Source organism: Phascolarctos cinereus, unplaced genomic scaffold, assembly GCF_003287225.1.
Source record: "Phascolarctos cinereus isolate Bilbo 61053 unplaced genomic scaffold, phaCin_HiC Scaffold_7;HRSCAF=346, whole genome shotgun sequence".
Taxonomy (NCBI): domain Eukaryota; kingdom Metazoa; phylum Chordata; class Mammalia; order Diprotodontia; family Phascolarctidae; genus Phascolarctos; species Phascolarctos cinereus.
In genome coordinates, this window is record NW_027556180.1 from 87,425,541 (window position 1) to 87,450,566 (window position 25,026).

Here is a 25,026-nt window from a genome sequence, read left to right on the forward strand (position 1 = left end):
CAAATAGCAATGCATCCATGCCTGCTTATCCTATGTGATTGTCAGTGTCTTCCCATAAGTTCACCAATAAGGTCCATGCAACACGAAGTCTCGTTCCTTCCTTTCTTCTGATGTTGATGTTACCAGCGGAACACTGGCTGTATCCCCCTGTTATCCCTCATTCTTACCATGTGAGCCACTTTTCTTCATATCTGAGAGTTACTTGATAACATCTTTTACGTTTTCAGTGATTATATGTTGCAGCCTGGGTGGTGGCAACCCACCATTTGCCTCTCCATTGCCCTCTTTGTGATATGCATTTTAAAAAATTCTTCAGAGATACTTGTATTCCATATATTACAGTAGTACACCAGCACTGGCAGAATGTTAGTATAAAAAGGTGAGCTTTTGCTTTCATGTGAAGCTTGGCATAAGTAGAGGAGCTTTACAATTTTCTGAAAACAGTCCAATCTTCTCTCATCCTTCTTTTCAGCTCTGGGCCCAGCTTATTATCCACTTGTATTAATTGTCTGTCCCAGATCCTATTCCAGATCCCAGATGTACATACAGTTGGACACGTTCTATAGAGTGGCCCTCCAAATGCATGTTGATACCTTAACCAAAAGCGTTTTTCATCCACCTAGTCTTTCCTATATGGATGGATGAGCCAAAGTCCTTTGAGTGATTACAGCTGACCTCCGGAAAGTTACTATGTATTGTCTTGGGCTGATGTCCTAAGTAAACAGGAGCTTGTGGAAGACCTTGTCATCTACAAGGAATCCCTCTTCAGCTTGTATTCTGTGATATCTCTCTTTCACTGATGTTACTTCCTGCACTTAATTTTCTTTTCTTTATGAGTAGATACTGCTTATGATAGTCTGTCATCTGTCTTTAGAAGATTTTATAAACAGGCTTATATTCTAACCTGGTATTGCTTTTGGAACCCGTTTCTCTTTATTTGGCAAAGAAGGCAGATGTTTGCTAAGGCTCCTTCTGTACTCTGTTTTGGTAATTAATTTGCTTCAGTTAAACTTCAGGATATAAAATTACCATAGTATTATTTATGTTTAAATGACTGAGTAAAGAAAAATGATCTTGAGAATTAATTTGCTAGGGAGCTAATATTTCATTAAAATTGTAGATTAATTTTTGGGATTTTATGTCTAGGACAGATGTTTTGTAATAAGACTATACTGCTCTTAGTTCTAACAACTATTGAAGTGCAGAAACTTTTCTTTTCATCTGGTTTTGCTCAATTGAAGTTACTGTCCCAATTTAGGAAGCGCCATAGAACTGAAAGCAGTCCTAGTCCTCGGCTGTCACCCAAACGCCGACGTGAACATTCTCCTGATAGTGATACCTACAACAGTGGAGATGATAAAAGTAAGGATAACTTAATTAACTTTACTGCAGTATTTGGGCTCACTTGTAACTATAAACTTATTAACAGTAAGAGCTGTTGACTTAATATGAGATCATTTTCCTCATTATCTCAGTTACTAAATAGCTTCATTTAGGTACACACTTGCTTTAGAATAGTAGCTTTTATGATTAAAAACCTGCTTTAATATTGGTGGCCAAGCTGCATGTCTGTATTTTCTGAAATATAATATTTATGTTAAACATTTTCTCTCTAAACCTTGAATATTTGGCAGGAGATAGAATTTGTTGCCATTTGTTATGTGTAATGCTTCATTCTTGCCTTTTCTCTTTCAAATTTGAATAGATGACAAACATAGACTGTTGAGCCAGGTTGTACGACCTCAGGAGTCTCGTTCGCTTAGCCCTTCGCACATGGCAGAAGATAGGCAGAACCGATGGAAAGATGAAGACCGAAAGCTAGAAAGAAAAGAGAGCTCTAGGCGCTATGAAGAGCAAGAGCTCAAAGAGAGAGTCTCTTCTGGAGACAAGCAAAGAGGGGAGCAGCCCGAAGTAGCAGAAAGCTCAAGGACACGTACACAAGAAAGTGTTGGACACCACCAGCCTGAAGAGCGAGATGCGTCTGATCGAGCACATGAAGAAAACAAGAAGAAGTCCAAAATACCCAAAAGGACCACTAAGAGAAAGAAAGAGGAAGATGTTGGAATAGAAAGATACAGCACTGAGTCAGCAACAGAGGAAGGTCAAGTATTTTCACCTAAGAAAGGACAGAAGAAGAAAAATGTTGAAAAGAAACGTAAAAGATCGAAAGGGGATTCTGATATTTCTGATGATGAATTAGTTCAGCATAGTAAGAAGAAAAAAGGCCCAAGGACGCCACCTGCGACCACAAAAGAGGAGTTGGTTGAGATGTCAAATGAGAAAAATGGAACAGCTGGAGAGGTTTCCCAGAAAAGAGAAGATACAACATTTAGTGACTGGTCTGATGAAGATGTCCCTGACCGTGCAGACATGATTGTACCTGAGCGTTCAGCTGGAGAATCTCATAGAAAGTGTCACAGAACCAGAGTGGAGAAAATAGAAGCACCTCATGTTACCATAGAAGATGCACCTCATCGCAAGCTAATTGATCAAAAACGCAGTAGCAGCTTGGGAAGCAATCGTAGCAATCGTAGTCATACTTCTAGCCGCCTGCGATCACCTTCCAATGATTCTGCTCATCGCAGTGGAGATGACCTGACTGGTAGAAAGAGAGTCCTGCACAGTAGCTCCAGAGACAGAGAAAAGACAAAAAGCCTAGAAATTCCAGGAGAGAGAAAATCCAGGATTGATCAGTTGAAGCGTGGGGAGCCCAGTCGCAGTACTTCTTCAGGTAAGTAAGTGGAGTCCATAGATTTTGGTTACATTGGTTTCAAAAAAAAAAAAAAGGAAGTTGTCTACCACTTGTGTGTTTTTTATTAGCTGTGGATGATAATGAAACTGTGCGTATTATAGACCATCAGCATTGAGCAAGTCTTGAAAGCCTCTTCCCCTTCATAGAATGGTTTAATGACTTTCTAGTTAATAGGTAAAGGAGCTACTATGAGCTTCTTATGTTAGGCAGTGGATCAGAAAGCAAAATATTTTGCCTGCAAAAAGAAGCTAGCATAAATTAAAAGTCTATTTGAAAATGATGCATATAAAATTTTTTGGCATTTACCATTTTAGCTTATATTACAGCATTTATAGGTAGTCAGTTACACTCCTGCTGTGAGGTAACTAAAACTCCTGTCAGATAACTAAACAAAGTTCTTCACAATTTAATAGCTTTTCCAATTATGGAAACAATCAATGTCTTCTCTGTTCATAAAACTTTTAAAAAAATACAAACTTATTAGAATAATAAGCTGAGTAGTTTTATGTAATGCTTTAAAATAATGTCTTAATCTTGGAAATAAGTTTTAAAGGTTGTACCCTCAAATAATTCCTAACCTCCATCCTATTTTTTCAATACTGAATTTCAGTGTCATATTAATAGTATTTCCAATGATGCCAATCATTTTTAACTTGAAATAGTATTGATAAAGCTTGGTAGAGTTGGTTAAGTTGTTGAGAACCTCACATTGAAGTTAGAATTATATGGAGCAAGGTGTTATAGAAGTGGTGAGGGAATGTTTGTGTCCTTCAGCAGGAACTGGTTGTAGGAACAAAGGAGACCGTATCAGGTTTTATAGTAATTACTGCAACTTCATTTTCTTCCATCCACTTTTCTCCCCCTCCCACTGAACGTACTACTCCTGACATGGTCAAAGTACAGTTGGAATGTCATCTCCCTAGTCTTAGATCCTACTCCTCTTAATGTAGCCTACTCTTGTATTACCTTTCTTGGGTGCCATATCATAGTTTATTCATATTGTGCATAAATTCACAACCAGCCTTGGATCTTTTCCCCACTATCTTTTATCTAGCCATGTCTCCCCAGTAGTGTTTTTGAAATTGTTTTGGGGAGGGATCTAAATATAAAACTTCACATTTATCACTATTAAATCTAATGGGGGAAGACAGTTCACAGAAGGAAGCTGAAAAAGGGAGAAGTCACCAGGAGTACACAGCACAGAGGCATAATATTCCTCAGAGTCAAGACCAACTCGAGGTGCTGAAGGAAAAATAGTTACCTGGAAAATTCTGAGCCCCCTCTAAAGGAAGGCTTTGGGAGAAGTTACATGTTTTACTTGCTATTTTTCCAGTCAGAGGGGAAAAGGCAAGTGAGGGAGTTGAGAAGCTCCTGAGTATCAGTAGCTGAGTTGGTCTGCATGGTGATAAGATTTCAGGTGATTGGCTTGCCATAGGGGAGGAAAAATGATTGTGTAGTAGAAATTACAATCAGATCCAAAATGTCATTATTGACAGCTTCCTCGGATTCCTGTGAACACCTCGATATTTCTCCTCAATTCCTCACAATCAACCTACATTGCCAATTTGTTGTCAAATTTTACCCTCATAATTTCTCGTACATCCTCTTTTCTTTACTTATACTGCTACTATCCTCTCACATGCCCTCTATCACCTCTTGCTTGCACCATTGTTCTCACCTTCTAGTCTCCTTACCTTAAGGCCGTTCCCACTCCCATCTATCAGCTAGCTGCCAAAGTGGTTTTATTTTCTTTTTTTAAAAAATTTATTTATTTTTAGTTTTCAACGTTCACTTCCATAAGATTTTGAGTTTTAAATTTTCCTCTCCTCTCTCTCCTCCCCATTCCCCAATATAGCATGCAATTTAATATAGGCTCTACTTATGCATTCATACATTAGTCATGATATAAAGAATAATTAGAATTAATGGGAGGAACCATGAGAAAGAAGAAACAAAACAACAGAAGAAAAGGAGAACAAATAGTGTGCTTCCATCTGCATTCAGGCTCCAGAGTTCTTTCTCTGGATGTGGATAGCATTTTTCATCATGGGTCTTTTGGAGTTGTCTAAGATCCTTGCATTGCAGAAAAGAGCTAAGTCTATCGAAGTCAGTCATCACGTAGTGTGGCTGTTGCTGTGTACAGTGTTCACTCTTTTCACTCAGCATCAGTTCATATAAGTCTTTCCATGTTTTTAAACAACATTGTAGGATTATGGTTCTTAATCCGCTCTAATCTCCAGTTTTGTTTTATGGGAGAGTTCATCCCATTTGCATTCACAGTTATGGTTACTATCTGTGTCTTTTTCTCCATCCTATTCCCCCCCTCCCCCTTTATGCTTTTCTCTTTCTCCATTTTCCTCCTCAGTAGAGTTTTGCTTTTGACCACTGCCTCCCTCAGTCTGTCCTCCTTTCTGTCAGCCCCCTCCCTTTTCTTCCCCTTTACCCTTACTGCTGCTTCTTTCCCTTCTATCCACCACTTCCCTTTTCTTTCCCCCCTTTCCCTCCTACTTCCTATAAAGTAAGTTAGATTATGTTATTGCCTCTTTGAGGCAAATCTGATGAGAGCATGGTTCAAACAAAGCTTATCTCCTTCCATTCTTTCTCTCTACTGTAATAGGTTTTTGTGCTTTTTGATGTGTTGTAATTTACTCTTGTCTGCCTCCTCCTTTCCTCTTCTCCCAGAACAATCCCTTTTTACCACTTAATTAGATTTTTTTATCATCACATCAGTCACCTTATACCCACAACCTCTGTCTGTGCGTACCCCTGATAATGATAATAGTTCTCAAGAGTAACAAGTGTCATCTTCCCTTATAGGGATGTTAACAATTTGTGCTTATTAATAACATGTTTTTTTCTTTCCTGTTTACATTTTTATGCCTCTTTTGAGTCTTGTATTTGTATTTCTGTTGAGCTCTGGTCTTTTTATCAGAAAGGTTTGGAAGTCGTTGAATGTCTGTCTCCTCCTCTGAAAGATTATGCTCAGTTTTGCTGGGTAGTTGATCCTTGGTTGTAATCCAAGCTCCTTTGCCTTATGGAATATTGTATTCTGTGCCTTCTGATCTTTTAATGTAGAAGCTGCAAGGTCCTGTGTAATGCTGACTGTGGTTCCATGATATTTAAATTGTTTCTTTTTGGTTGCTTGCAGTATTTTCTCTTTGACCTGATAATTTTGGAATTTGGCTACAATATTCCTTTGTGGTTTCAATTTGGGATCTCTTTCAGGAGGTGATTGGTGGATTCTTTTGATAACTATTTTACCTTCTGGTTCTAGGACCTCAGGGCGCATATGTATATATATATACACATATTTTTTTTTAATGATTTCCTGGATGTTGTCCAGGCTCTTTTTCATCGTGGCTTTCAGATAGACCAGTAATTTTAAAATTGTTTCACCTGGATCTGTTTTCCAGGTCAGTTGTTTTACCAGTTGTTTATTTTAGGTTTCGTCTATTTTTTTATTCTTTTGTTTCTGTTTGACTGATTCTTGATATCTCATAGAGTCATTAGCTTCCATTTGCCCAATTCTGATTTTTAACAAATTGTTTCCTTCTGTTAGATTTTGTACCTGTTTTTTCATTTGGCCCATTTTACTTCTGAAGGAGTTCTTCTCTTCAGTGAATTTTTGTGCCTTCTTTTCCATGTGTCCAATTCTGTTTTTTAAGGAGTTGATTTCTTCAGTGTACTTTTTCCATTTGGCCAACTGTATTTTTTAAGGACTTGTTTTCTGTAGTCAGTTTTTGTCCTTCCTTTTCCAAGCTGTTGATTCTCTCTTGCATACCTCTCATTTCCTTCCCCAATTTTTCTTCTGCCTCTCTTATTTGACTTTTAAAATCCTTCTTGAGATCTTCCAAGAAGGCTTTTTGGGCTTGAGACCAGTTCATATTTCCCTTTGTGGTTTCAGATATGGGTTCTTTTCTGAATTTGTGCCTTGATCTTCCCTGTCCCCATAATAAGAATCTGTGGTCATTGACCCTTTCTGCTTTCTGCTCACAGTGTTTGCCTATTTCCTGGCTTTAAAGTTGAGCTGTCCTGCTAGAGCGCAGGAGGCACTGATCCAAGCTTCTTGTGCTGGGAGCCTGGGACCTGGTCACTGACTTTGCATGCCAGGGCCTCAGGTGCTGTTAGCTGGAGGCTGTAGAGGTCTGACAGCTTACCTGGTGCTGAGCTGGGGTCAGTAGCACTGGAGCTCTCAGGGTGGGGGTGGGGAGTCTGGCCCCTGGAGGATGTCTGCCAGTCTGGAGTTGTGCTGAAGCACCAGAAGATTTGGCTGTTGGAGAACACTGGCGCTTGTGGTGGTTTTCCCAGTTGGTGTTTACCAGTTCCCCTGCCTGTGCTGAGTTACTCCTGTGGATGGGGTGGGGGATGATGGGGTGTCCTGGTGTTGGCGCTTGCCTGCTCCACCACCTTGGGGCTCAGGATTTCTCCCTGGTTTGCTGAGGTGGGGCTTGCCACTAGCTTGCTGGTTCATTTTCCATCCTGTACTGGTCGCCCTCCCCAGAGCAAGAGGGAGCTTTCCTTAATTGCCCAAGCTTCCTGGGCTACAAGACTGCTGCATCTCCTTTTTCTGCTGTCTCGACTGTTCCAGGGTTTTTCCTGGGGTGATATTTTCTGGGCTTTCAGAGGTCAATAAGGGAGGATGAGAGCGACTTACTTCTTATCCCACCATCTTGGCTCCTGGAAGTCCCAAAGCGATTTTCTTAAAGGTCAGATGTGATTATATCACCTGTCCACCAACTCAATAAATTTCAGTGGCTCCTGATTACTAAAATTCTCTGTTTAGCATTTGAAGCCCTTCATAACTTGGTTACTTCTACCTGTCCAGTCTTCTTACACTTTACTGTTGTCAGTTTACTTTATGATCCAGTTAAATTTGTCTATTTTTCTACATTATTCGATTTCTAAGCACTTACTAAGTGCTTGGTGACTAATTTTTTCCTCCATTGTAGCTATATCTAGCAGTTATGAAAAGAGTTTTCTTTTTCCTGCCTCCTTCCTTTTTATTTTGAAACCCTTTGATTTGATTTGCAAATTTGTTCTTAACCAGCTCCCTTGTTAAATGCGCCTTCCTACTCTCCTACCAGGAAGCTATTATTTGTTTTACTGTGTGGTCCAGAGATATGGCTTGCTGAGGTGGGACTTGCCACTGGCTTGCTTGGATGCCTTCCATCCTGTACTGCTCCCCCTCCCCAGAGGGGGACATTTTAACCAGCCTTTCTCTCCTGAAGCCCTTGTCTTTTTTTTTTTTTGTTAGGCAACTGGGGTTAAGTGACTTGCCCACGGTCACACAGCTAGTAGCCCTTGTCTTTTGATCAGCAAGAATGATTTATAAAAATATAAAATTATTTATCTGTGCCAATAAAGCCTTTCGTTTCTTGCTCAAAATTTCATAATCTTTAGCACTGCTTTCTACATTTTTTTCTGGAAATATCATTTGTACCCAAATTAATCATCAGAAGTCAGTAGTAGTCACCAAGTTGGACAAATCTTGAGAGTTCGTAGGTTACTTTTTAGATATGTGCCTAATGAAGAGAGCAGACTTATCTTCAGAGTTATCAGGTTGACAAAGAAGCTACCTCAGGAACCCTTTAGCAATGTCTCCCTACTTTCAAAATTATCATGGAGAACTGTGTGTTCCTTTAAAAAAATGGAAGAATGGCTTCGGTTCAAAATAAAGAGACCTGAAGAGACAGAGCAGACCCCATCATCGGGGAGTTTGTAGCTATTACAAGCTATAACATCCCTTCTTCCTCTGAGCCCTTAGTGAACAATTGCTTCCCTGGTAGCACCTGTGGTCCTAATTTTTAGGATAGTTTTTTTTTAAATAGCTGCATTTTCAGGAAGAGCTTCATCTTTGTTTTTTTGGTTTGAGTGTTCAGTTGTCCTACTTCCCTTCTTTTTCTTATCATGTTCTCCCTTGAACTTCCTACCACAAGTCTTGATTCCCCTCAGCCTCTTAAGGTTCCTTTTTTTTTTGCACATTGAAGTCCTTCTTCCATTTTTAAAAGGAACACTTAATTTTCATTGATACCTTTGAAGGTTTCCTAAATCTCCTTTGTTTCCGCAGGAGACAAACTTGTACTGTGACTCTTGATAGCCATCCTTTGTTTCAGAAATACATACAACATGGCCAGTTCAGGATACTATACTATACTACCTGCTCTCTATAATTGATAAAAATGAGATCATCAGCCTTGGAATTCTTGGCTAGTAGCTCCCCGTGGAAAATTGCCTTCATGAACTTTCTGGAGATCTTCTTTTACACACTATTCGCATTTTCATCTTGTCAATTCAATAGAACATGAAATGCCTTGCTCTCAAGGAGCTTATATTCCATTAGGGAAAAACAACAGATATACAGATAATACTTTGTATGTAGTTTATATTTAGTTGATTCCTGGAGGGATCAGAAAAGATTGTATGTAAGCTGGGCATTAAAAAGAACTTGGTATTCTGAGAAGTGGAGGTGAGGGAGGACAGTAAGCTGCACATGGGCAAAGTCATGGAGGCAGAAAATGAAATGGCTCATATGGACAACAGCACCTAGGCGGGCCACTTTCCCTGAAATGTGTAGTGTATAAAGAGAGTGTGAACTACCTCTAGGTAAGTTTGAACCAGATTGTGAAGGGCTTTGAATGTCAAAAGGAAAAGTTTGTATTTAGTCCTTGAGGCAGTAAGCAGCCTTTTTGAGTGACACAGCCACAATTGTGCCTTTAGAAATAACAAGTTAGCCACAGTGTTGAGGACAAGGAGACTTGAGGCATGGAGAACCCTAATTGCAGATTTTGTAGTAATCCCACCAAGAGAGGATGAGGGTCTGAGTAGGGTGGTTGTGACAACAAGTGAAGGGAGGGGGATGAATGAGAGTTATGAGGTAGAAATGGCCAAGACTTGGCAGTGATTGGCTCTGGGAGGATGAAAGTAAACAGTCAGGATGGATGGTAGTGCTCTTGACAAAACTAGGGGGTTTAGAAGAGGCAAATATTTCATGGCAAAGATAATTAATGATTTCCATTTTGGATGTGCTTGAGTTTGAAATGCCTGCATGACACCCAGGAAAAAAAAACGTCCCACAGGCAGTTGATGAGAGACGAGGGCTGGAAGTTTAGATTTTTAGTAGTTTTAACAGCCACACCAAACTTCTTTTTCCTTTTCGATTTGCCAACCTTTTAAACCTTCTTTTAATTTATCTTGTCAACTTCCTTTTCCTTCTCCTACATCCTCTTCCTTCGATGCCCCCCCATCTTCCTCATTTTCAAACTCCCGTTCTTTTCTCTGAACCCTCCTCTTTCCTTTTCCTCAAACTTTTCTCTTCCTTTTCTACCTGTTTCTTCTACTACCACCTCTTTGTTTTCCTCCTGCAATGATGGTCCTCTAATCTTCATCTTCTTTCTTAAATCACCCTGTTGTTCTTTTGCTTAAGCCCCTCCCCACCTTATCTGACTCCTCCTTCTTTCATCTTTTTTTTTTTTTGCTAGGCAGTTGGGGTTAAGTGACTTGCCCAGGGTCATACAGTTAGTAAGTGTTTGGTCTGAGGCCGGATTTGAACTCAGGTCCTCCTGAGGTGTTCTATCCACTGCGCTCCTAGCTGCCCCAACTCTTTTTTCTTCTTGAGTCTTCCTCGTTCATCCTTGTCTGCTTTCTTTTTCAAAGTCGGTCTTTAGCCTTCATAATTTTGAAGTGCTCCCTTCTCTTATTTATCTTAGAGAAAAGATTCCTATAATCATCTAAGAATCTTCAGTAAAAAGAACCAAATGTTCTTATTGCCTCATGTGGATGGAATTTTCTGAAGGGACAGAGTTTGGGGGAAGAGTCATTTCTTAGACTTAAAGAAACTTATGCCTGAACAAAGACATGTTCTTAAGTAATGTGCAAATATGGTGGTATTTTGTTAACTTGTTAAATATGAGTAGAGAACATGTGTGAACATCATACATTAGGCTAAATTTATTTTTCTTTTTTCTTTTTTTTTTCTTTTTGGGTGAGGCAGTGGGAGTTAAGTGACTTGCCCAGGGTCACACAACTATAAATTTATTTTTCTTTAGAGGGTTAACTCTTTACTTCTCCTTACAACAAAGGGGCATTTTAAAAATTAAGCCCTTTTAACCTATGTTGCCTTTTGTGTTATTAAGTTTAATGCATAACACAGATATCTGTATTTATAATATTTATTTTAGATCGTCAAGATTCAAGAAGTCACAGTTCTAGAAGAAGTTCCCCTGAGTCAGATCGCCAGGTTCATTCAAGATCTGGGTCTTTTGATAGCCGAGAAAGGCTTCAGGAACGAGATCGACATGAACATGATAGAGAAAGGGAAAGGAGAGAAACAAGGCAGAGAGAATGGGACCGAGATACTGATAAAGATTGGCCAAGAAACAGAGACCGACTCCGGGAACGAGAGAGAGAGCGAGACAAAAGGAGAGACTTGGACAGGGAAAGAGAGAGGCAAATTCCTGATTCTGGTGAAAGAGATAGAGACAGAACTCTTGATATTTCTTCACACATAGAGTCTTCAAAACGCAGTGAAACAAAACTGGATGAGCATGAGAAAGACTTTGAGGGAATTTGCAGAGACTCTGTAGCTTTGGAGAAAGAAAGAATAGAAAAAGACCTGGGACCTTTGCATGGATTTGATGATGTAAATGAAGCTGAGAAAACTGAGAGCTTAGAAGGTAAGCTCTACAATAGTCTGCGTATTACTCTTTCTTTGCCTTTGAAAACAAAATACTTTCTCCTTAAAGGTCTTCTTCAAGCTGAAAATTTTTTTGTAGAGGAAGCAGATCTGGTGAAGGGAAAAACCCTATGAGTTTTGTTTTTTATCATATACTTCCCTTTCAAGGCAGATCAAAAAAGTATAGAGGAGATAGATTTCTTAGAGTAAATATTAATAGGGCATGCAAAGATTTTTCTCCCATATCACCCTGTTAACTTTTTTCTTAGATATCTTAGATGTGGCAAAAATAAGTCAATGGATATTTATTCATTTACTCCTACATAGAAGCTGCTAACTGTCACAGTGTGGAGCAGAGGTAAAGGGAGGTATGTAGTATTTAGGGCATTTAGAGCTTATAGGCTCATTGAGAGAGAGGCAGAGTCCCTGAGACCTAGCACACATATTCTTAGTAAATGCTTATTGACTGGAGTAACAACAACAACAACAACAAAATAATATAAAAACTATTACAAGGCAAAATGAGGGTTTTTCTGTTTGTTTTTTTTTGTTGAATGAATGGTACAATAGAGTACTTAGGAGTTCAGAGGAGGGAAGAATCACAGTGACCAAGAGAGCTCCAGGAAAGTTTCATGGAAGGGGAGGGAATTGGCAGGTAGGTTGAATTTAGAAAGTAGAGTGGAGGGGAAAGAAGTACTCATTTGTCTAAGAAATCGATAAAAGCGCATCGTAGAGTTAAGGGAAGGGAGTTTTCTTCTTTTAAGAGATTTTCATTGCTATCTTTGTAGCTCACGGGATTGTAGACTTCGAGCTAGAAGGGACTTTCAGGTCATCCAACCCTACCTTCTCATTTTACAAATAGGGGAACTGAGTCCCACAGATTTAATGACTTTCTTAAAATCACACGGACAATACATAACAGATCTGGGATTCCACTAAAAAATAGACTTTCTAAGTATTAACTTTAAAGGCTGGTAGGGATGTTTTTATTCTGTTATAAAGGAAGTTAACATAGCATCTTGCTTTATAAATTAATTGTGATGAATCTTGTTAAGAAGTTTTAAGAATTCTTGGTTAGCTTTTATATTCATATTTTAGAGTCTAGAAAATACATGTTAATCATAAGTGAAAAATGTAGTAGAGTTACTTGTGGTGATCCCAGTCCTTGCTTTCTTGTTCTTCCACATGGTCTAAAATTTCCTGCTTAGACTCTTTAAATTGTCTTAGTCTTCCATTTGAAAACAGGATTTTTTTTCCCCCGCCGCAACTGTCTCATCAATTTGGTTTATTTGGTGTGGTGAATTGAGAGCTTTGGAAGAGGAGAGTTGATACATGAGGCAGATTTGTGGGTACTGAATGATAGATTCATAAGAGTATTTAGTAAGCATTTACTAAGTATCAGGTACTGTGCCAAGTGCTGAGAGTACAAATAGGAGCAAAAATAAAGACAGTCATTGCCCTCAAGAAGCTTACATTCTAATAGTAGAAGACTGCATGTATAAAACGGAGCTGAAGGACTATAGAGGGAGGAACAGAAGAAGAAAAGTATGGAGAGTCAAGAATTGAAAGACATGAACATGGCTAATCTGGCTACTCCTAAATGGGAGTTCAGGGCTTTTTAAAGCTTTTGTATTTATGAATTAATTTTTTATTAAATACTATATTAGCTATAAAACCCTAGGCCAAGAATAAACCTCTCCCATATCTTAGGTAGGCATTGTAGGAGGCAGACTCTTAAAATATCATACTATTCCTTATAGTCTAAGCAGTGTTGTTAAAAGCACTTGTGATTACAGTTAATTGTCACCTTGTGGAACTACATATGTTGAGACAAAGGATAAATCAGTGTAGAATAATCTTTAGGTAAAAATATTAGTTTAGGCAACTAGGTTGTGCAGTGGATAGAGTGCTGGGCCTAGAGTCAGGAAAACCTGAGTTCAGATCTTGCCTCAAGACATTTATTAGCAGTATGACACTGGGCAAGTCATTTAACCCTGTTTCCCTCAGTTTCCTATTCTGTAAAATGAGCTGGGGAAGGAAATGGCAAACTACTTCAGTATCTTTGCCAAGAAAACTCCAAATGAGGCCACAAAGAGTTGGGCGTGACTGAAGAGGCACTGAACAAAAGATTTAGTTTAAGTAGTTTTCTGAAAGTTTAAAATATTTTAAATTTCAGTACTTTTCAAGGGCCAGCTGTTTCAAAAGGATTTAATTGATATAAAATCTAATTCAGAATAATATGGGATGGTAGTGGCCATCCTGAAGTTAATAACAAGTTAGAATTACCAAAAACAATTAAATTTTTTTAAAAAATTACTTTTAATTAAATAAACTTAAATTGTGAGTGGAAAATAGCAGGTAAAGTGAGGTAAACTAAATAAGTTATAATTATAATAGGCTTAAGTTACATATGCTACATTTATGATAATCTGTATCTTTTAATGTAAATATTTTCAGAAATACTTAATTTTATAATTTATCTGATAATATGCTAAAAATTTTCAAAGGACAGATAGTTAAAATTTTTGGTACTTAAATATCATGGCATACCATATCTGGATTATCATAATTTCAGGAATAGTGAGATTTTACAATAGTAAATTAGTAGATATCTACTGAAGAATTCACCTATATGGACTTTGGGAATTACAGTTTTTAAGCTCAGTAAATTTTATGGGCAATTAGAAATGTTAGCTATACCTGGTAGTTTCAGTGTTAAACAAATGCATGTTAAATTTATAGATCCTTTATCTTCGATTTCTGGAGTGTAACACTTAAGTTTGTACTGATATCCAAGAATGTGTATGTTTGCTAAAAGACAAAACTCGGCCTACCCTGTTAAGAATAGCTAAAATTGGGTATGATGAGAAATTCAGCCTCCATTTTTGGTACTGATTTAAAGGTAAAAGAATTAAGGAAAATATGGACATCTTCCTTACTGTCTTAATGGGTAAATCATCATAGAATTCTGATGAAATAAGTAAAGTAGGCAGTAAAAATTCAGTATTGAAAAAACTGAGATAAGGTAAATATGAAGAAGATGAAAATTTTTCATCTGGTTATAGTCACAGGCAAAATATCTGAGATGAATTTTCATAGATTGTGTTAAAAAATGCATTTTGTTTGAGTAATTAGGGCAATAATACAAAAAAATTTTTGTCTTTTGGAGTAAATAGACATCTGGATTTAGTTTTTATCTTTATTAACTTACTCTGACACAATCCATGAGTGCAAACCACGGGCAAATCAATTTTTTGTCAGTTGCTTGAGAATTCAAGTTGGAATTGTGGCTGGAAGATGAAAGAAGAGTCATTTCTTTTTGTCTTATGGCCTATTCTGATATGTTGAAGGGCTTCAATATGTTGATCTAAATATAAGCTCCACTTACATAAAACTTGATTGCAGCCCATAGTTGGTTTTTGTGTGTTGTATGTTTGTCAATGTGTATTTATTTTTTCCAAAAGGAAGTAAACTGTGTTTGGACCATTCCTATATTTTTATTTCTTGCTATTATATTTGGTTTGGAACAAAATAAGTTTTTGCCTTTATTTGATTCTGGAACCAGTGAAATAATTGAACAGTGCAAAAAATGAATTGTTTTATGCCATTGGTATTTCATGACTTGAATAGCCCTCACCTTACCTTATTGATTCAGTAGAATCTCCTATCAGGTTCTTCATTAGTAAATAAAGTTATCTTTATAATGAAATTCATTTATGTTCTTAGCAGGAGATGATGAGACCAAGTTAGACGATGCACAGTCATTAGAATCTGGTGCTGGAGAAGGATATGAGCCAATCAGTGATGATGAACTCGATGAAATTCTGGCAGGTGATGCTGAAAAGAGGGAAGATCAGCAGGATGATGAGAAGATGCCAGGTGTCTTTTTTAATTTAAATTAGATTTTTTCCCCCCTGAGCTTAACAAATCCTAGATAAAATTAGCATTTCTGCATACACACACACACACCACACACACACACAGAGTATAGAGCAGGAGAGAATTGTACATTGAAACTGTGACTCTCCATTAGTAGGGGTTGTTTGTTTTTTTATTTATTTTCTTTTTCTTTTTTCTTTTCTTTTTTTTTTTTTAGCGAGGCAGTTGGGGTTAAGTGAGTTGCCCAGAGTCACACAGCTTGTAAGTGTTATGTATCTGAGGCCGAATTTGAACTCAGGTCCTCCTGACTTCAGGGCTTTTCTCTATCCACTGCACCACCTAGCTGCCCCAGTTTTCTTTTTAGAGTATGCAATACATTCAGCATATTAACTTTCAAAGCTGTCCTCCTTGTTTGATTCTTTCTGCTTGTTTTTTTTTCTTTTTGGGGGGTGAGGGGCATTATAGTGTGTTTCTTATTATATACATTGTTCTCATGGTTTTGCTTATTTCACTTTGCATCATTTCATACTACAGTTCTTCCCAGGTATCTCTGAAATCGTCCCTTTTCTTATTATAGCACAATAATATTCTATTATATTAATCTACCATAATTTGTTCAGTCATTCCTTAACTGGTGAATACTCCCTCAATGTTCAGTTCTTTACCACTACAAAAAGAGCAGCTATAAATATTTTTATACATAGTGGTTCTCCTTTTTCTTTGATCTCTGTAGCAGTAGGAGTAGGAGTGGTAGAAATAGTAGTGGTAGTAGCTAATAGGTAGTAAGTAGTTAGTCAAAGACCATATACAGTTTAGTAATTTTTTTTTGAGGGGGGGACATACTTCCAAATTACTTTCCAAACCTGCTAGACTAATTTACATCCCCATCATCAGTATATTAATGTTCCTGGTAAACAGTTGCAGTAGCAACTGAGTACAAAGACTGCCTAATTTAAAGAATTTTTTTTTGCCTCATTTAATAAAAATGAGCCTGGATTTTCACTGTAAAAAGGACAGTTGTAATCATAATCAAGAATATTTAAATACTCAAATGGATCTGTGATCTCTTCTATGTGGTTCATTCCCTTGTGCAGTGAGGATTGTAATCCATCTGTGCTTGCATCCTGTGCAGCTCTTGTCCATATCCTTCCATAAGTTTGCCACAAACTAGCCGCTGTGCTGGGTTGAATCCTCAAGTCTTCCTGGTGATGGTGGAGATGAAATCAGTGGAACATATGGGTTGTCCATTCCTTATCCTTCATTCTTGCCCAATGATTAGCTCATCTTCTTTTTGCTTATATATTTCTTAGATGGAATCTTTTCTTCTGTTTCTCCTTTGTATTCCTATTTATAATTGTTTTCTGAATAATGCTTATTTTCATTTCTTTAGAGACTATATAATGTTTCATGTCTCAGTCATAGAAAATTGGAATAATATTAGTATTACAAGATGGGATCTTTCATTCATAGAGAAGTTAGGGATTATTAAAAGGCCTTTGCAGTTTCCCAAAGGCACTGTAATCTGGCTTGCTCTCCTCTTCCTGTTAATTTTGAGCCCAGGACATTATTTCTTTTCAGTATCTAATATATATGTTGAAATTCTATATGTGTACATTCAAAAGCATTATCATAGTCTAGACAACAGGTAATCTTAAGCCATTTGATTTATCCTACTACGTAGTTAAGTCAACTCTTTTGAATAGTTATAGATCTCTGTGCTGTTGGGAGCTTGCCATTAGTTAATGTCTGAAAGACCTTATCATGTATGAATACAGACTCTTTGGACTACATATCCTTCATGACAAAGGGGAACACTATTGGTATTTGTAAACATCTCCTTGTTTTTTTGTTGCCTGATATTTATAGTAGATGTTGAACAAGGTTACCTCTGTTATATCTTTCAAGTTATCTTGGAAATTTTGATACATACATGAGGTTTATCTCACTTGAAACCCATGAAGGTGGCATTTTGCTCTTCCAAATCAAATGGTGTTTTTTTTTTTTATGGTCAGCAAGCAAGAATCCAGGGTATTCATCTTTCAGTTAGGTGCATGATAGTGAAGAAGTGGTCTGTTGTACAGTCGTACTTCAAAATGCCTGCCTTTTCCTGATTCCCCCTTCAGAAGACGCCCTCAATATGCATATGTAGCTTATTCTCATAAAAAAAGTTTATGTAGGTGGGAGAGCAGGAGTTTTATTGGCAGGTAGTAGTTGATGTTCTTAGTAGGGATGAATTTCTGTATTTTTTTTTCTTCTGACACCTTTGGTATCTTCCCTTCCTTCAGTCTTCCATTGTTTTTGTAGTTTTATTTCTTATAGCACAAACCTTTGTGTATACCTGCTTAGTGGAACTAATTTTCCTATCCTCTCTATATGACCTTTTCTACTTCTTTTATAAGCACATTAGCATCCAAATGTGATGATTCTGCTTTCATGGATGGTGAAAAGTGTGTTTTAAAAATCTTGGCTGAGTTTTTCAGTCATCCATCTCTTTTTGTCTTCTTTTCCAACTTCATACTTTAAATACTTTTAGAATAACTGCTTAGTTGGGTCTCTTTCCAGGCTTTTAAAAAACTGGTTTTACTTTCTATTGCTTCTTTCAGTTTTATATGATGATATTACACCTAAACTGCCACCATCCTTCTCTGGAAAGAGAGTAAGCAAACTAATGTTGTCTTGGGCTGCTATGTGCCAGCACTTGACAAGTAAGTCAAGGATGTGCCAAATAAGGCAGTTTTCAGGCTCTTTGGTCTCATTGTGGCAATTCATTTACCTTGTTTAAACCTTTGTGTGAATTATTGTAATCAGTGTGTCCTTTCATCTTTTCTGTATCTATTATTTTGGCATCAGTGACTTACTTAAATAGGTTGGGTTGGTGTTTCAATTGCATACTATCTCTTTTTCTCATTTTTATTTCTAGCTTTTTTAAAATTTTGATTATAACTAGTTGGTGTTCAGACAGTATACAGATAACTAGTTGGTGTTCAGACGGTATACAGATAACTAGTTGGTGTTCAGACAGTATATGGTATATAGACAGTATACAGATAACCCAGTTGAGATATAACTTCCCACATCAGTAATGAGTCATTTCCTGTCAAAATAGGTTTTATTTTTTCAAATATTAGTGCTTGCTATGTCCACTATCTTTTTATTCTTTTCGCAAAGAAAATGTTTATGATGTAGAGGCTTCTGTATAATCTACAGTACTTTGGCTTTTCTAAATTTTTAGACTTGAACTATATGTTGCAACATTTTTTTACTATCCTCTCTGCCATCTTTGTGTTGGAGTCATCAAGAATCAAAGTATACATTAATTTAATTCAGAAGGTGTCAATAAAATCTTCAAAGAACTAATTTTCATTGATTTCACAGTTGGTGGCTAAGCTGCAATCATGGTTGTCTTTTTGCAAAGAGCACTGCAAGATGGAATGACCAAATGTTCCATGAAATGATGTTCCTTCTTTCATTTCGACACACAATAAAACCAGTTCTGCCTCTCCAAAGAGATCCTAAGCCATCCTTCCACCTAGCTGTATATTCCTTTTTCTCATTCTGTTTATTGTGAACTGTGACTTAGTTCTTCCAGTGGTATGTTCAGTTACTAGGAATTGGACAAGGATTTCACATTTTATAGTTCTAACAACTATGTTAATATTATGTAGATGGTCTAAAAGCTGTATTTCTTAGCACCCTCTGCCCTTCCTTTTTGCCACTCTGCCATTGTCACTGCAGAAATGGAAAGGGAGAAGGGGGCATAGAGCTGTGGACCATTTTGTAATTATTTTTGTTTCATGGGTTTCCATGACCAGAGGATTCATCAGCAAGTGTTCATTCAGCCTATTGGTTGTTAACTTTGAAAGCAGTTTTCCTAAGGCCATTCTAACCTGTTTTTCTAGATCAACTACAGACATATGAGTATTTTAAATAGTAAAATTACAGTCCACATTTTATAAAGCCAACATCAGCACAGGCACATCCTGTGACTGTGAAAATGCAATATTAGGTAGAGTAGGATACTACACACACACACACACACACACACACACACACACACACACACACACACACACACACAGAGCAGTACTTCAGAAGAACAACAGTTTAATCAGTGTGGCCAATATAAATCAAAATCCCTCTTAGCAGACAATCTTCATGAAGTATTATGGCCTGGCCTTCATCTCTTTGAAGGTTGACCTGGTATTGAGCCTCTAAACTTGGCTGACCCCCTCATAATAGCTACCTACTTTGTTACAGAGCCCACATTCTAAGATATGCTAGAGTTTGCATCTCATTGTCATAGAACCTGCGGTCACTTCCATATCGTGGTGGGGTTTTTGGAGTTGAAGTTTATGGAGAAGCATCATAGGAAAGCTGGTCTTATCCTTACGCAGGGTTTGATTATAATGTATTGTTTTATAAAATGTTAGTGGGCAAGTATGCCTCTTGTAATATTTATATTGTTTATATATATAACCAAGCATAAAGTATGCATTGACAATGTTAAAAAAACATCTACTAAAGCATAAATTTGAATTAAGCTAACATTCTAGACATGACATAAAATAGCAAAAAGGCATACTTCCTTCCCTTCATAACTTTTCCCAGTATGATATTCCTTATTTTGAAAACATCCATATTCTTATTCACCTTTGCAGATCCTTTGGATGTGATAGATGTAGACTGGTCTGGTCTTATGCCAAAACATCCTAAAGAACCACGAGAACCTGGAGCTGCCCTCTTAAAATTCACACCTGGAGCTGTTATGCTACGAGTTGGAATTTCTAAAAAATTAGCAGGTTCTGAACTCTTTTCTAAAGTTCAAGAAACATGCCAGAGACTTTTAGAAAAGCCCAAAGGTAATTGTTTCATTTTGTTTATATAATTCCTTCCTATGTCTGTTAAAGTCTTTTGTATAGAATAGAATCTTGTTTTGCATTGATATAGCATTTTTTACTGGAGGAATTATTATGTCAGCTGTTTTATCTTTATGGTCAGTATTACTTTAACTTTACAGTGAGTAAGCTAAAATATAAAACTGCTAAATACTTTGCACAGTACCATTGAGAGAAGCAGAAACTTTGTAATAAGGGCTAGAATATAGTTAGGTAGGTGCAGTATAGTAGGTAGATAACGGTTTAGTTCCTGTATCACAGAAAGCCGTTTTTTCCCTACTTTTTAAACTACTTAAGATAGGGGGCCTGAAAACAATTAGTAGTTTGGGTTGGAATCTAAGTGTATTTAGCTTGAGCCTTCAGCATTAGTTAGCATTGTAATTTATAGAATTTTAAGTTTCCAAAGATAAGTAAAATCATGTTTGCTCAGGTATTTCAGTTACTTTCTTGACACTACAGGACTAAATGTACTCTGTTGTGCACACATTTAGTGGAATTGAAAATAAAATAAGTCATCCATTATGTCGTTTGAGAGATAGGAAGAACCTTATAGGTCATATAGTCCAACTCCCTCATTTTATAGATGAGGAAAGTTGAGGTGATTTGCTTTTTAAGGGAAATTAAGTAATTTACCCAAGTGGACACGGGTGATATTGGCAGACCTAACTGTGACAGGACCAAAATTTTCTGGTTCTTAGTCTAGTGTTCTTTTAACTATACCATGCTGCTTGTAAAATAAACTTTTATGAGAAAGCTGCCTAAATTTAGTGTGGTGGCTTTTCTTAGTGTAGCTAGTACATTAGGCCATTTCATTGTAGTCAGGTTGGTGGCACAGTGGGTAGACGATTAGATCTGGAGTTCAAACCTGAGTTCAAATCCAACCAACCTCAGACACTTACTCACTGTGTGACTCTTAACCATTGTCTGCCTTTGAGAAATGCAGATAATACTAGTAGCTACCTTTGGGTTATTGTCTGTATAAAACCTTAAAGTATTTAGCACTTTAAAATTTTTCAGGGATTCTTCCCTCTTTCTTCTCTGTCCCCCCAGTTTGTAGAGGTTCTAAATTATATTCTGTTGCTCATCACTTGTTTTTGGTGTGTGACTTGGGAGACCAGTTAAGGATGGCAGGATTGGCATCTACTTTTATCAAGGCAAGGGAGTAAAAGATAAAAGGAGGTAAAACTCAGTTTGGTTCACTTGATAGTTGATGGTACTTTGAAGTTAGAAGATGTAATGAAGGAAGAGAATGAAAATGTGAACTAATAGAACGTTTAAAAATTTTTCTATAGTTTGCCAACTTCCAAGTTTAGTATACCACACTGACTCTCTTGTACTATAGCTATACTTTTAACTAGGTATATTTTTAACTTTGTTGAACTTTGTTAATTAGCAGAGTTTCTTTTTTCTTTAATATTGCTTTATTTTTATTGGTAGATGCAGAAAATCTTTTTGAGCATGAATTGGGAGCCCTAAACATGGCAGCATTGCTACGTAAAGAAGAGAGAGCTGGTCTTCTCAGTAATCTTGGACCATGTTGTAAAGCATTATGCTTTAGGCGAGATTCTGCAATTCGGAAACAGCTAGTAAAAAATGAAAAGGTACTGTCATTGCCTTGGATTACATTTAAAATGTACTGACTGATATGAATGGTATGTTTTCATTTAGTTGTTTCATGGAGGATTGTGGTTGCATTATGTGGAGGATTTTTAAAATATTAAGTACCCATTTAGTGTGGTCAGTATGGTGAGTATTAAACATGAGAAGTTAAATATACCTTCCCTTCCATGATTATGAATTATGGATTATAGTGGATGTTTTTCTTCCTTTTCCATGGTAATGGTCCCTTTCTATAAAATAATTAAGGTGAATGCCTGCTTGTGTGATATATATGCAGAAGAACGTAACAGCAACTAGTTGTGGCAAAATTATTTTTACTGCCACTGATGGGAAATAGATGCTGCTGCTTTCTAGGCAGGCTCCTTAAAGAGTCAGTGACATTCAGCAGTGCAGCTAGATGAGGCGTAGACTGAATGATTTATTTGTAATTGGTTGCCTGACTGCCCAAAGAGTGAGGGTCAGCATTAGATCAGTTGGTAGAGGAAAGTCACTAGTGGTTGGTCATGAGGGCCTGCGCAAACATTTTTAGCAGTGGACTTGAATGAAAACGTAGTTATCAAATTTGTGCATTTCACAAAGCTGAAGTGGGCTAGTTAATATATAAAAGAACAGAATTAGATTTCAGAGACATTTAGGTAGGCTGAAATTAAATTGAAAATATTTGCAAAACTCATGGTCCCAAACTAACAAGTTAAGTAATACCAGATTAGTTGCCTAAGACTAGATTGAAGATATTCTGGTATAATAGCAATGAATATACAGTGAAAGGTTGAGAAGCCATGGCATTTGAGCAGTAATTGAAAGGGACTAGAAGTGGTTAGATTGGAGAAGAGAACACACAATTACTGTGCTCAACCATTTCAAAGAATTTCATGTAACAAAGATTGGATTTTACCTTGTTTGGCTTGGTAGGAAGAACTAGGACGAATTGGGGTTGCAAGAATTTTACAACAGCTATTCATTGATGGAAAGGGCTTCCTTGTCAGGTGGTGAGTTCTCTATCGCTCAGAGTGTTTAAACAGAAACGTCATTTCAACTTGGCCAAGATATTGAGGAGGAATTTCTTGCATTGGTGGAATTTGAAGGTGGGCTGGATGAGCTCTAAGGTATCAATTGTTAAGGTTTGTGAAAATAATTCTCTATGTAGTAGCTTGTCAGGCCATATAAGCAAAACAGTACATTCTCTAGAATCAAACAGAGAGAGCTCAGGAACTGTTCTTTGCACTTTGTTCAGCAGCCTGCATCCCTCACTGTTAATAATGTGTACCCCCATTTTGTTTTCAGGGCACCTTGAAGCAGACATACACAAACACTCCAGTGGTAGACAATGAGTTATTGCGGTTAAGTTTGCGATTGTTTAAGCGCAAGACAACTTGCCATGGACCTGGGCAGGAAAAGACAGAAGAGAGTGGTAAACTTTCACAACCTAGTATCCAGCCGGAAGTATGTGTGTCTTAACACAGAAGCTTATTTTGTGCTTCAGAGTGTTTTCTTAGTGAAGAACATATTCTGTTGAAAAGTTGTTCGGTTTGGCAGGCAGGAGAGAACAAGACAAAAGACAATTCTAATTGGATAAGGCTCAGCAACTTTTATTTGAAAGGTACCAGTTTTGGGTTTTGGGGGGATTAGAGGAGGATTCAGATTTTCCATTCATTTTTACACAGTACTTGATCCACAAATGTAATGATGTGAGGACATTTAGATTTGGTACTTTATTGCAGCAGTTGACAAAACTGAAGGAAGGCATGTGTACTTTTTCCAGTCTAAACTTCTGTTTCATGAAATGGAACTACTGATGTCTACTAACAGGATCTTCATTACAGAAATGTTGACTTTACTTGAAAACAGTGTGTCTGTCAAACCAAATCAAGTGCTTTCACTTAACTGGGTATAATAGTGTTATGTACACAAAGCATTTAGTGCTTCTCTAGCATCGTGAGTGTATACAGGCAGGTGTCCAACTATCTGTCTGTAGAATAAAGCAAACTATTCCACCACAGTACCTCTCCTCCCCAAGTTATAAAAATAATAAACCTAACTTTCTGGGTCTTTTTTGTTTAAAAATAAATGTGCATTGATACAATGTATAATATGTATTTGGATTTAAAAAATTATATATACACCTTTTTTAAACTTGGAAACTGTGTCCTTAGTCTTTATTTTTAATAAACGCACTTCTCTTTTTCTCTTTCTGATTTGGACTCCCTTGGTTCTCCCACCCTTTTCTCTGTGTCTTAAGAGTTCTAGGGTTAACGTTTCATCTTTACATTTAATTAATTCATTTGTTTCTTTATTGGTAGAGTAGTTTTGAGTAATATACTGAATTTAAAAGAGACGGTATGTGTATTCCAGGAGCATTAAAAGCGCATCCGGTAATTATATATTTGAGTTGAATGTTTTAGATCATTGCATGCAAGTGTATTAAAGTCTGTTTGTCCTTCACCATATCACAGAACAATGTTTATGCAGAATTGCCTTGTTGCATACTTGCAATTTAAAAAGAGGTTTGCCAACACACTTTGAACCACTTGTAGAGCCCCTGTAGTTTAACTTAATTTTTTTTCACTTGGATGAAGTTAAAGAATTGAAAAGAACTCAAGAGCAAAAGCTGTCGTCTTTTAAGTGTGCTGCCTCATGATGGGACCTGATGGAAATTCGCAATTGGTCATTTGTTCCTCAAATGTTTTTGAAAACCGAAGTCCAAGTTTCTGTCTCTGTTGGTTTGCATGAACCTTCCTGGGCGTAGGACATAAAACTCTTAGTCTTTCCTTCATATAACTTTAAAAGAACATAGGACAGAGAGTACGATTGGTTTAGCATATGTAATTACACAAGTGGAACATTTAGCTCCAGTACCTTAATTGAATGATCATAAATTTGAGAAAACATTAAAACTGCAACATCTTTGAGGTATTAGAATTTCATGCCTTGACTATATGAGATCACAGAGTCAGACACAACTAAACAAGAAGAATAAAATATTTTGCAAATATTTGCAATAGCGAAAGCCCTAGATCAATGATAGTTGTTAGCTGAATGCTAGTTTTTTCCTGCTTGTAGGGGACTGAGTGTGCTGGTTTTCTGAATTGGCTTCTTGCTTGCAAGGGACTGAGAAATGCCATTTCATCCCACTCCCTTTGCCTGTGAGAGAAAGCCATTTCATCATACTCCCTCCATTGTTTCCTGGCCTGCCCATGACTGACTTAGGG

At 37.2% G+C, this 25,026-nt stretch overlaps 1 protein-coding gene across 10 annotated transcripts in view; it reads left to right on the top strand.

Moving 5' to 3' along the window:
* Positions 1-23,958, top strand: part of ZC3H13 (zinc finger CCCH-type containing 13) — an 81,108-nt gene extending 57,150 nt beyond the window's left edge. For 6 of the 10 annotated variants that reach the window (XM_020971196.2, XM_020971204.2, XM_078147581.1 and 3 more), the window contains 7 exons: positions 1,259-1,362; positions 1,706-2,731; positions 10,930-11,424; positions 15,150-15,302; positions 19,961-20,161; positions 21,635-21,798; positions 23,102-23,958. In XM_020971196.2, coding sequence (XP_020826855.1) covers positions 1,259-1,362; positions 1,706-2,731; positions 10,930-11,424; positions 15,150-15,302; positions 19,961-20,161; positions 21,635-21,798; positions 23,102-23,275 — 2,317 coding nt within the window. In that variant the 3' untranslated portion in view covers positions 23,276-23,958. The remainder of the gene's footprint in view (positions 1-1,258; positions 1,363-1,705; positions 2,732-10,929; positions 11,425-15,149; positions 15,303-19,960; positions 20,162-21,634; positions 21,799-23,101) is intronic. The other 4 variants (XM_078147580.1, XM_020971245.2, XM_078147583.1 and 1 more) reach the window with 3 other exon arrangements.
* The last annotated feature ends 1,068 nt before the right edge of the window (positions 23,959-25,026 follow it).